Below are 10,801 nucleotides of genomic sequence, written 5' to 3'. Positions count from 1 at the left end.
ATGAAACAGCTGTTGGCGCAACCATCGATGGCTCTGAGGAAAATATCGATGGTTTTTGTGTGTCGACAGCCGATAAATCAAGGTGGCAACGATAGTTGGCGGCTCATTTGATTTGCTGCAAGTCTTTCAAATTGCGCAATTACGTAGAGCTTAAACTGTTAATAATATCTGTTAATACTATTTTGCATATTTAAATGAAGTCCCCTGTCGTATGTCTGTCACACCCTTTACGCATAATTGTTCTGCCTGCTTTCGCAGACCGGGGTCAGTGGTCAATTTGAAAAGTTGTGTGTGAGGAATGCCAATGAAAACGAATGAAACCTTAGAAATTAATTTATCACACTTTGCAGTGCCTCAAAATCGTGTAAATAACTTGGTTTTGCTAAACAAAAGAACCAAACCGAAGAAATTCACAGAATTTATTGCATAATGCGACCAAGTTAAATTTCATAAATTCGGAAAATTCGAAAAATGACATGGACTGCAGAGCAATGTGTCGTGAAACACTATATACTCGTTCTCGTATCACAATTAAAATTCAAAGTTAAGTTTTGTGTTCATAATGCAACAAATTATTAATCAACTGGGAAAATACAAATGCCTTATGGCAGTAGCAATCATTTTGCATATAGTCGAGAAATCGATTTTGCTGTGCAATTGTGTTCATGGATTCAGGTAAATACCCAATGTAATGGAATGAAATGGGTGGCATTTTCATTAAAAGTTCTACAAGCTTGTCTGTCTCCATTAAATTTTATTCGCCTTATAGAAACAATACGGAGAGCGCAGAGCTGGTTTCCCATTACGAATCGAGTTTATCGCTGCCCGACATATTGCCTATACCGTCGAAAACATACGATAAGAACCGTGCCCCCAAACTTTTGGGCCAGCCAACTGTCGTTTACTTCCACGTTACCGTACTCTCCCTGGATTCAATTAATGAGGAATCAATGGTATGTTAAACACCTTTCCTTTCTATACTTGCCAGTTATTTTTGATGATCTGATTCTGAGATCTCTGATTTCTGTAGACCTACGTGACGGACATATTTCTTGCACAAAGCTGGCGCGATCCTCGACTACGGCTGCCCGAGAACATGAGCGAACAGTATCGTATACTGGATGTGGATTGGCTGCACAGTATTTGGCGGCCCGATTGCTTCTTTAAGAATGCCAAAAAGGTTACTTTCCATGAAATGAGCATACCGAATCACTATCTTTGGTTATATCATGACAAAACGTTGCTGTACATGTCGAAGCTAACGTTGGTTCTGTCCTGCGCCATGAAATTCGAGTCCTATCCGCATGACACACAAATCTGTTCCATGATGATTGAGAGTTGTAGGTGGAAATATGTTTAATAGTGAATAAGAATTATTCTTTTGTTGCTATTTATGCTCTAAACTTTACTCTTGCCTCTTTTTCGAATATGTATGATGTACTCGTACAAATTGTCTTTGATCATTTTAATTAAGTTTTCAATGACAGTATCCCATACAGTGGAGGACTTGGTCTTTATTTGGAATATGACCGATCCACTTGTGGTCAATGCAGAGATAGAGCTGCCTCAATTGGACATTTCCAACAACTACACGACGGATTGCACCATAGAGTATTCAACCGGTAAGCAGAAGGGTTTTCATTTAATGATTAGTGCCCATACATACATACCTTCTTCTTAGGCAACTTCACCTGCCTAGCCATTGTGTTCAATTTGAGACGACGATTGGGCTACCATTTATTTCATACATATATACCCTCTGCCCTTATTGTGGTCATGTCATGGATATCCTTTTGGATTAAACCGGAAGCCATACCGGCCCGAGTCACCCTCGGTGTAACCTCCTTGCTCACATTGGCCACACAGAACACACAATCCCAACAGTCGCTGCCGCCCGTGTCGTATGTCAAGGCGATAGATGTATGGATGTCATCCTGCTCAGTCTTTGTGTTTCTCTCATTGATGGAGTTTGCTGTAGTGAACAATTACATGGGCCCCGTGGCCACCAAGGCCATGAAAGGATACTCGGATGAGAATATCACTGATATGGATGATCTAAAGGTGAGTTTTTGTAATACATTGTGATGAATGTGTGACTTTTAAAGAAAGTTTCGAAGTTACAGCATCACCATCGTGAATCGATAATTGAGCCTCAATATGACACATTCTGCCATGGCCATGCCACAGCTATTTATATAGATAAATTCTCGCGCTTTTTCTTCCCATTTTCGTTCTTTATACTCAACATTGTCTACTGGACAACGTTCCTATGATGGATGATGAATGGATGATAGAAGAGATACGAAATAAATACCATACCAAGCGCATTTGTTTCTAAATGTATATATATATATCGTATCGTATCGTTTTTAGGCCACACATAATTGCATTAAAAATATGTATTATATATTGATTTACTATATGGTAATAAATAAAGCAAAGCGTTTAATCATACAAAGGTTTATTTTATGTTTAATTTAATGGAAGCAATTAAGAAATCTCAATTCATTTTAATTGCGCAACGAAGGTGGAATATTCTTTGGTAATTTTTCTATATCCCTATATTTGTATGTAGATTTATATTTATGCATATAGCTATAGCTATATATATGTATATATCAAAAATGTATATAAAAATTGTTGCTGGGTTGGCGTTTTTCCGTTTTTATCGTTAGATAGCATCATATTTTTTGTATAATCACATAACTTTGTAGGTTCCTTCACGTATTCACATTTCGCAAAGGCTATAGATCTTGTTGCTTGGCCAAACACTTGTGTGTAATGAATATGAACAAAGACAATGCTAAGGTATGCTGAATTTGCTTCTTAATGATATGATACACAGAGCCAAAGAACATGAGCATGAACTGGATTACCCGGATATCCTATAACAAAACGAAAGATTCAGCACACAACAAAACGGCAATCCAGTTAGACATCCGCATCGGAATTGCTTCTTCTTTTTTTATTGCAGGCATGCCTGCAGCTTTTCTATCCATTCTTGGGCCAGATTCGCATTGACGGCATAGAAATTGTAGGTGCGTTTTGATGTTTTCAACTGAAAATGGAATGTGAATGGAGGTACGAATTGTAAATATTACGTAAGTTACATCAAAGAATCCTTTTTCGTCCACGCCCTTTGCGCCAATTTGTGTTGGTTGTGCCGCAGTTACCGACTGCACCTCCGCCAATTCTGCAATGCAATACATCCAATCGTTTATATGAATAAAATAAATATTACATTTTGTTCCTCTTTTACCAATAATTCCCTTGGGAGCAGTATCCTCTGACGTGTCATAGTAGCGCAGTTGATGTTTAATCGAGTCAAGGACGAACCAGCGCTGCTTCCATCCCTTGAGCAATGCACCACGTTTGTAGAGATGACTAAAGGGATATCGAATTAAAGGATTAAGAACGAAAGGAGATAAGTTGAATTCATAATACTAACCCCTCGTGAGTGCGATTTTCAGCAACGTTACTACTAAATTGATTGTAAAAGTGATGACTGGATGTCCTAGCTGTGGTGGCAGCACTTGAGGCAATACTGGCCGTGTCTCCCTGAGACATATTTACATTCGGCGCACCGACAGCCCCGTCTATGGCCTTGTACTTTGTGCAATTCTTCATCGATAGCTCCGTGCATTTTTCATGATACGAATTACCACAATCCATGCAACGATATCCAACCGGACCCCAAAGCAGCTTTGTGCAGTGATTGCAGTTTGTGGGCGTCGTATAGGGATGCTTCTCAAAGCGATGCGGATGAAAGTATTTATCTTGATATCCCGCCAGTCGGCCTTTCATTATGATTTCCAGTGTGGACCGTTTATGCTGATGCGTCTGGACAAAAATACTGCCGAGCGACGCGTTATGGGGTATCGGCTCTATTTTCGGAACAACCAGATTGTTCCAGACCTGTAACCACTTTTGTGGCAAGTGTCCACGTTCCGTCTCCGCGTGCTTGACCTCGCTGAGCAGGCAGACATAGGCGTTGGGATTGCACTTTTCCATGTTGTCGTAGCCGGCAGTAATAACCATACGCTTGCCCCTCATTTCGGACAGATCTATTTCATCATCCACGGTGGTGACTTCCAGATCGTATGGTGGTCCCTGCGCCAGTTCCTCATTGGTGTAGTAGCTCCAAAGGTCTAGGGCAGCCACATTGTTTTGCGGACGCAGCGTCATCTCCTTGTCGGGCGAATAGAGAAAGTTGTAGAAAATGGGCGTCTTGTTGTGCTGCCTCTCTATGTAGTCAAAGATGGAATGGCCAATGCGATTCAGCTGTGTGGGAGTGCGTGGGCTTCGTAAGTCGAGAGGATACACATTGCACTCGTCATCTGAGCCATTCGACGCGATGCCACTCACGCCAAATATGTTCTTTGCATTAAGAGATCCCCGCTTGTCCTCCATGGCGGCTATTCCTGAGTCCGATCGCTCCAATTCGCAGTCGAAGAGAAACGTTCGAAACCGACACGACACCACATGATACGCCAAGAATCTCAGATAGAAATCATTGAACTCAAATGCCATGGGAAACTGTCGCTGCAGCTGATGAACTACGTCAAGAAATTGTAGAAATGTCGGAGCAAAGGCAATGTTTGTGTTCGCGTGCGAGGGTTTCAGATTGCTGCGATGCGCAAACCGATGACCAAAGGCCAGCCACTCCTTCTCCACCAGCACGCGAAATCCATCAAGAGTGCGGTAGTATGGATCCAGGCAGAGCTGTGCTATCGATGACAGCTGAGCGGTCACATCGGAGCCATCCTCCAGAGACAGCATAACACTGCTCTCTTGCAGGTCGATGAGATCCACAACAGCGCCAGACAATTGCATTAGCGAGGAGATTTGCTGGAGCCAATCGGACTGCTCCACCATTTTGGCAAAGCTCTGGCCATCGGCATCGCTAGCATTATGCGAGGGCATGCAGGCCCGTATAAGTTTTTTAAATGCCGGCCTCGATTGCCTAATGTCTGGATAGTCCACGGGAATAAAGTCTGCACAGTATTCCACGTTCAGATTCGATTTTGCTTGTGATTTTTCACCTACGAAACAAAGAACAAAGAAAAGTGTGTCACATTTGTGTGTAAGCCTTCCTCTAAGGCTAATAATGATCTTACTCACCCAGAGCATACAGACGCATCTTGCGGAAGGCATTTGCGGATGTATTGGCCGAATTTCCCTTCATTGTCCCACTTGACTTGCTGCCATTGCTAACATCGAGGTTGTTTTTGTGCTTGCGCGGCAGTTCCGGAGTGAGCGATGGGCGATCATCGGCAGAGCCGTGACCGTGTCCAAGCAGCGAGCTCATTGACAGATTCATGCCCGTGTACTGGGTCAAATTCAGGGGCGCCAGCTTCGGCATCGTATTGATTAGAGCCAAAAAATACTTGTCCTGCTCGGGGAAGTGTGTTACATCGTGATGGATATTGGCATTCCCCCCTGTGGTGTTCTTGAGCATTCCGATGACTGACTTGCTGTTGGGCTGGGCACCACGGATGAGAAGAGCTCCGTTGTCGTGCCTCCAGGTGGGCAGCGGTATGCGCTGGCCCTTAAAGTAGCGCCCCAGGTGTATAATGGCTGCATCGCTGCACTGCACAGGCGAAACAATGATGGCTGGGTAGGAGCGACAGGTGGCATAGCTGGCATTGGCATTGCTGATCCGGAATCCACGCTGGGACTCTGCATCGAAGCCAAGTCGCTTCCAATCCAACACGTAGCTCCGCTCGCGCATGCGTTCCATGTCCTTTGTGGTCAACAGACGAGGCAATGCATTATTCTGGGACTCGAATTCATCCCCATCCTCCAGCTCATCGTCAATCGATTGGGTTTCCACGGCATCTGTACCACCGGCCAGCTCGTAGTCTGTCACCAGCTTCCGCTTGGTCTGCTGCTTCTGCTTGAATCCAGCCTTTTTGGCCGTGCGCAGCAGAGTTTTCTTAGCGAATCCCTTAAGCGTGGAGTATTTCTCCTTTGTTTTCAGTGGGGCGACACCTTGCAGCATAGTGCCATACGACTGAAAGGCAAAGTACTCGAATTCGTCGAATGGATGCCGAGACTTGCTTAATATTTTTCGAAAATTCTCAATCTGCTCTGGCGTCACTTCCGTATCGAAAGCTACCTTCAGGAGCTGAAAGGTACTAGAGCGAAGCTGCAGGCCCTCCGGCAACGTCTGATCAAGGTGGGCCAAGTACAGCACTGATATCTTTTTCTCCTTCAGCAGAGAGGAAATGGGAAAGGAGCGAACGATGGTCTGTTCGCAGAAGAGGGGATCGCAGGGCGAACCTTTGAAAACCACACGATAGTTGGTGAGGAACAGAGCTCCTTCGGCAGGTATGAGGCATTGCGTATCATCCTCGCGTCCATCTGGTATCAGAAAGCAGCGCAAATGGTCTGTCACCAGCTCCTCGCCTGGCAACAGGCAGGGTGTTTGAATCTTGGGCTTCTGGACATGCGGATGTCGTTTGGCCTCCAAATAAACCGGCTCTAGGGACTCTATATGCATGTGCACCACCCCCGGCACCATGTCGTGCAGGTTGCGTATGTGCTCTGATGTGACACCACCCTCTGTGCAGACGCAGTCAATAAAGCGTGAAATTGTTTTCCCAACCGTGACACCTATTTCCAGGGCATCGTTCTCCTCGAAGCCTTCGTCGGAATGTTCGCTCAGACTATGGGAGCCCAAAATACTGCCAAAAACAGTCGAATATTATTAAGATAGATAAAATAGCGGATACATTTATGGACACCCACCTGTTGGAAACACTCTGATTTTCCTCCAAACGAAAGGCTGGCTTCGGCTTGCTGGCTGCATCCACATTGACGTCGAGTGGTATCAGAAGTGAGACCATTCGGTTGGCAAAATGTATTGCCTGGCTGTACAAAGTGGACTCCTCGGACTTGGCCAGTTCGGCCTTTTTTTCCTCCTCGATAGTGGGGCTCTTCCGCAGTTGTTCTGCTGTTATCTCTAGCGCTGTGGGCTCCTCCAGTGGCACCTCGTCCAGTACACAGTTTGCCTCCTTGTGGTGTTCGTTCTGGCGACGCTGCAGCAGATACAGTGCCTTAATTTGGCCCTGTACATCCTGGTAGAATGTAGATTCCCAGAACTGAAGATTCTTCCATATTCCATGATCCTGTATCTCGGTATACGCAAACTGAACCACTCCCGTGGAAAGTTTTCTACAGAAAATCGTAGACATTGGCAGCAGAGCCGCTGCCACGGTATACTCATCCACGCCAGATGAATTTTGCAACGCCTTGTTCATGAATCTCAGCACTAGCTCAAACTGCTGATGGTCCAGGATCGCTTTGTTCCCATGCACGTATCCAAAGAGCTCCCTACAGAGGATCAACCTAGCGTCTCGATGCTTGAGCGTGCGCATAACGGCGGGCAACAGTTTTCGTGCATCTGCAATCCGATTCTCAAAGATATAAGACACACACGTGCGCAGCACCTCAAGTCGGCGAGCCGAGTTTTGCACATTTGGACGCACATCCAAAGCCTCGGGAAGCCTTGGTCCCATGGGAATGATCCGATGTTGATTTCGCGTCACGTGGAAGCGCGGTGCCCCGCCATTCTTTCGAATGCCTTCCTGAATAATCAGCTCTACCTTTTCCACGCTTATGCGCGGAAAAGAGGGCTGATGTATGCGCTGAAAGGCTCCCTCCGGTGGGCGCAAAACCTTCTGGGCATAATTGCTATGCGCAAAGGAGCTTTCATTATCGAAGAGAGTGCGTCCCAGTTCCTGGATATGTGGTATTATCTGCAACACAAATTTAGTTGAGGGTGGATTTAGTATGCTCTTAGCATTGGGGCCCTCTACTCACGAGATTTCGATTCTGAGCTTCCAGTTTAAGTAGCTCGTTCATAGAGCTGTAGAGTTCATCCCATGCATCCGAGGCACGCCAAGGAGGTCCTCGCTCATTGACGAACGTAGTGAAAAACATGCTATCCAAGACGCGAAACAAAAACTCGCTCTCTATCAGATCGCGGGCGCCGAGAAAGCCAGCCTTGTGGAAGGTGATGACCGTCTTCGGATGGATCCGAATTATGGTCAGGCAAGAGCGATAGCCCTGCAGCAGCTGGGCAAAGAGTCGCATAAAAATGGCACGAAGTTCCTTGTCAATCTGGGCATCTGTCTTGGCCAGCGCAGCCGGGCGCTCTTGGGTGGGAAACGCGAAATCTGCCTGCGCAAGGTTCGGGAAGAGTATCATACTGAGCAGATTCTGCGTCTGCTCCCACAGAGGTGATGGCAGAATGGGGACCGGGGGTGTAAGTGCCTCCGGAATGGTGACGAGACCGCCATCCAAATCTACGACAATGACATCCAGGAGATCCGTAATTTCAGTTTGCAGCGAGCTGTGTATTCCCATAATGAAGGGCGTGGGAGTGGACAGTACTTCGGTGAGAGGTGCCGGCAGTATGGGTATGTAGACATGCGTATATCGAAACGGATACATCAGAGCCACCAAAGCCTTGCAGCTCTCCGTCAAGTGCCAGTAGCATTTTGAGAGGAAAAGGATTTTGTTTTCCGTCATCACAGCGCAGAGGAGTATGAGGACATTCTTAATTCCCAGTTGCTTAAAAAGGAAATGCACACCACTGCCGGTTGTGGGCAGCGAGGAACTTTGCGGTGGCTGAAGCGATTGCTTGTCCCCTGCTCCAATTGAAAACCTGACCTGGGGCCCTCCCGCGGGGGGCACTTGAATGCAGCCAAGGATGTTTCCTATCAGTGTCTCCATGGCATATGACAAGTTCTCGATGTACACCGTGTACATCGTCCCCAGGCAGTTCTGCAACCGAAAATAGGTTCAAGTTAGAGGCAGGCTTACCAGACTTCAAGCCTTTTTCTTACCTTAAAGGTCTCGGCACAGTCCAGGCGTGATATCAGCACCAAACACTTTGGGGCATACATGACGCTGTGGTGTGTATTTTGAGATGTCGCTTCGGCGATACCAGATTCCAGCGGGACTACCGCACCAAGCAGCCTGCTGCTACCTCCTATGGTCTCGTCCTCATCGTCCACGCTTCTCGTCTGTGTGATGGCCAGCGTCTCGTGAAAGCTCAGGCACGCACAGTAATGCTTATTGGCATCGATGTCCGTGAGAACAGAAATGAAGAATTTGGGCTCTTGTTTTTCATACGATAAATTCCATCCCAGGGGCTGGCAGAACTGTTGCAAACAGATAAAATGTATGCAAACGGAACAGTATGTATCACTATTTGTGTGTATGAGAAACGAAAGAAGGAAAGACGCACCCATTCAATTCCGTCGATAAACGGCGTGTCGGGCCAATCTTTCTCAGGAAAGCGTTGAACAATTTTTCCGCATATTGGCTGCCCACACACATTGCTGGCAGTCTCTGCAATGAAAAAATGTAGTAAATTTTATAGTACATTTCTACTACAATGCAATGCAGTTGACTTAACTTACTCTCTTTATCGCTGTCGTAGCCAACAATTACAAAGTAATCAGCAAGCCGGGACATCTTAAAAAGCACATTGCCGGTCCACACTAACCCACCTGCTATTTATTCCTCTTTAACGTAGTTGATCGAACCTATGGAGTGCATCATTAAACCAAGTAAAAGCAAATGTTGTATGTTGTTTTCACATAATCAGATGCTTGGGGCACACACATACACAATACTCATAGAGCGAGCGCCGACTTCAATTTTGCATCATATCACCAAATCAACATTAAAATTCAATAAACGAAGCACGTAGCTCTCTTCTCAGTTTTGGCATAAATTATAGCCAACATCGACTGAGCAAATTGTTATTGTCGTCGACCTAAGGCATTTTTCAGACAGAGTCTTCACTGGTTTGATATTCCACTTCTTTTAACCACACCCCGCCACGCAAAAGAAGTGCTACATGCTATATGGTATGGTGCAGGTGCAGATGCAAGAGATAAAAAACAAAACGCAGAGTTGTTAACGCACGTGCTGGAGGCTGCTGAATCTGCTGCAAATCACCGCAGCGCATCCAGTTGAATTATTATTAACTTTTAGTAAATTAATAAATTAAGGACAGATAGATGCAAGCAATACACAATAATTTAATGTTTTCCAGTACTGGTTGAATCAGCTGGTGGAAAATACCAACTCACCAAGTCGGTATTTTTATTTTCGATAACTACTTATTGCTTGCCTGCGGGCTCATCACTAGAATAGCCGCCAAGAAATGTTGTTTTATTTGTTCAAGCTTCTGTATATCTTTACCAACAGCATGCAACCTATTAAAAGCAAAGGCCACCATTGCAGTCCGCTCAGGGAATTGGCAGAGCTGTTCGAAAAGTAAGTGGAATTTTCAAAATCATCAAATGACATACTATTCTCCCACGGTTGTTGGCGGTGAAAATCATAAACTGCATAATTCAGGACCGAAAAGTGAGCATAGCCACGGAAACTAGGACCCTTACAGTGAGCAACAAGATCCTCTGTGAATCGCAACCGATATGGCACGCAGCTCAAATACTTCAGTTTCTCAATTATTTTGTTGTTCTCATCAAGGAATCCTTTTGGCGACAACACCACAGTCTCGGCCTTGTCCAGTTGACTTTTGCCCATGGTTATGAGATATTTGTCAGGTGGCATGTAATGAATTACATATGGATCGCCCGTTTTGACCAAACGATTGCCATATTTTACTTTAATGTCATACGAGTATCTTCCCTGACATTGCTTGGTCCAAGTGCGTTCCAAAACTTGATTGCATCGAGTACTTAAGTTCCTCATGTTCTCTCAGTGGCACTTTGTAAATTTAAATTGAATTTATTTTGTTTGTTTGCTGATAGTATGT

The 10,801-nt window shown here is 45.2% G+C and overlaps 2 protein-coding genes across 3 annotated transcripts; one reads left to right on the top strand and one right to left on the bottom strand.

Annotated features, from left to right (window-relative positions):
• The first annotated feature begins 243 nt into the window (after positions 1 to 243).
• Positions 244 to 2,450, top strand: LOC117590164 (glycine receptor subunit alpha-4). Of its 2 annotated transcripts, none has more exons than XM_034282558.1 (6): positions 244 to 675; positions 770 to 953; positions 1,031 to 1,340; positions 1,488 to 1,622; positions 1,700 to 2,061; positions 2,124 to 2,450. In XM_034282558.1, the coding sequence occupies exons 1-6, from the start codon at positions 563 to 565 to the stop codon at positions 2,271 to 2,273; spliced, it is 1,254 nt and encodes a 417-aa protein (XP_034138449.1). In that variant the 5' UTR covers positions 244 to 562; the 3' UTR covers positions 2,274 to 2,450. The 2 variants fall into 2 exon arrangements, with proteins under 2 accessions (XP_034138449.1, XP_034138448.1); XM_034282557.1 differs by having other exon boundaries at positions 250 to 675; positions 1,682 to 2,061.
• Positions 2,451 to 2,553: 103 nt separating this feature from the next.
• On the bottom strand, positions 2,554 to 10,169 carry LOC117590161 (myotubularin-related protein 13). Its single transcript, XM_034282549.1, has 11 exons — positions 9,943 to 10,169; positions 9,432 to 9,557; positions 9,257 to 9,360; positions 8,853 to 9,170; positions 7,825 to 8,790; positions 6,751 to 7,760; positions 5,122 to 6,686; positions 3,449 to 5,042; positions 3,260 to 3,384; positions 3,111 to 3,193; positions 2,554 to 3,058 (listed from the first exon to the last, which is right to left on the bottom strand). The coding sequence occupies exons 2-11, from the start codon at positions 9,484 to 9,486 to the stop codon at positions 2,966 to 2,968; spliced, it is 5,913 nt and encodes a 1,970-aa protein (XP_034138440.1). The 5' UTR covers positions 9,487 to 9,557; positions 9,943 to 10,169; the 3' UTR covers positions 2,554 to 2,965.
• Positions 10,170 to 10,801: the final 632 nt, after the last annotated feature.

Source organism: Drosophila guanche, unplaced genomic scaffold, assembly GCF_900245975.1.
Source record: "Drosophila guanche unplaced genomic scaffold, DGUA_6, whole genome shotgun sequence".
In the NCBI taxonomy this organism is placed as follows: domain Eukaryota; kingdom Metazoa; phylum Arthropoda; class Insecta; order Diptera; family Drosophilidae; genus Drosophila; species Drosophila guanche.
This window is presented reverse-complemented; position numbering and strand designations above follow the sequence as displayed.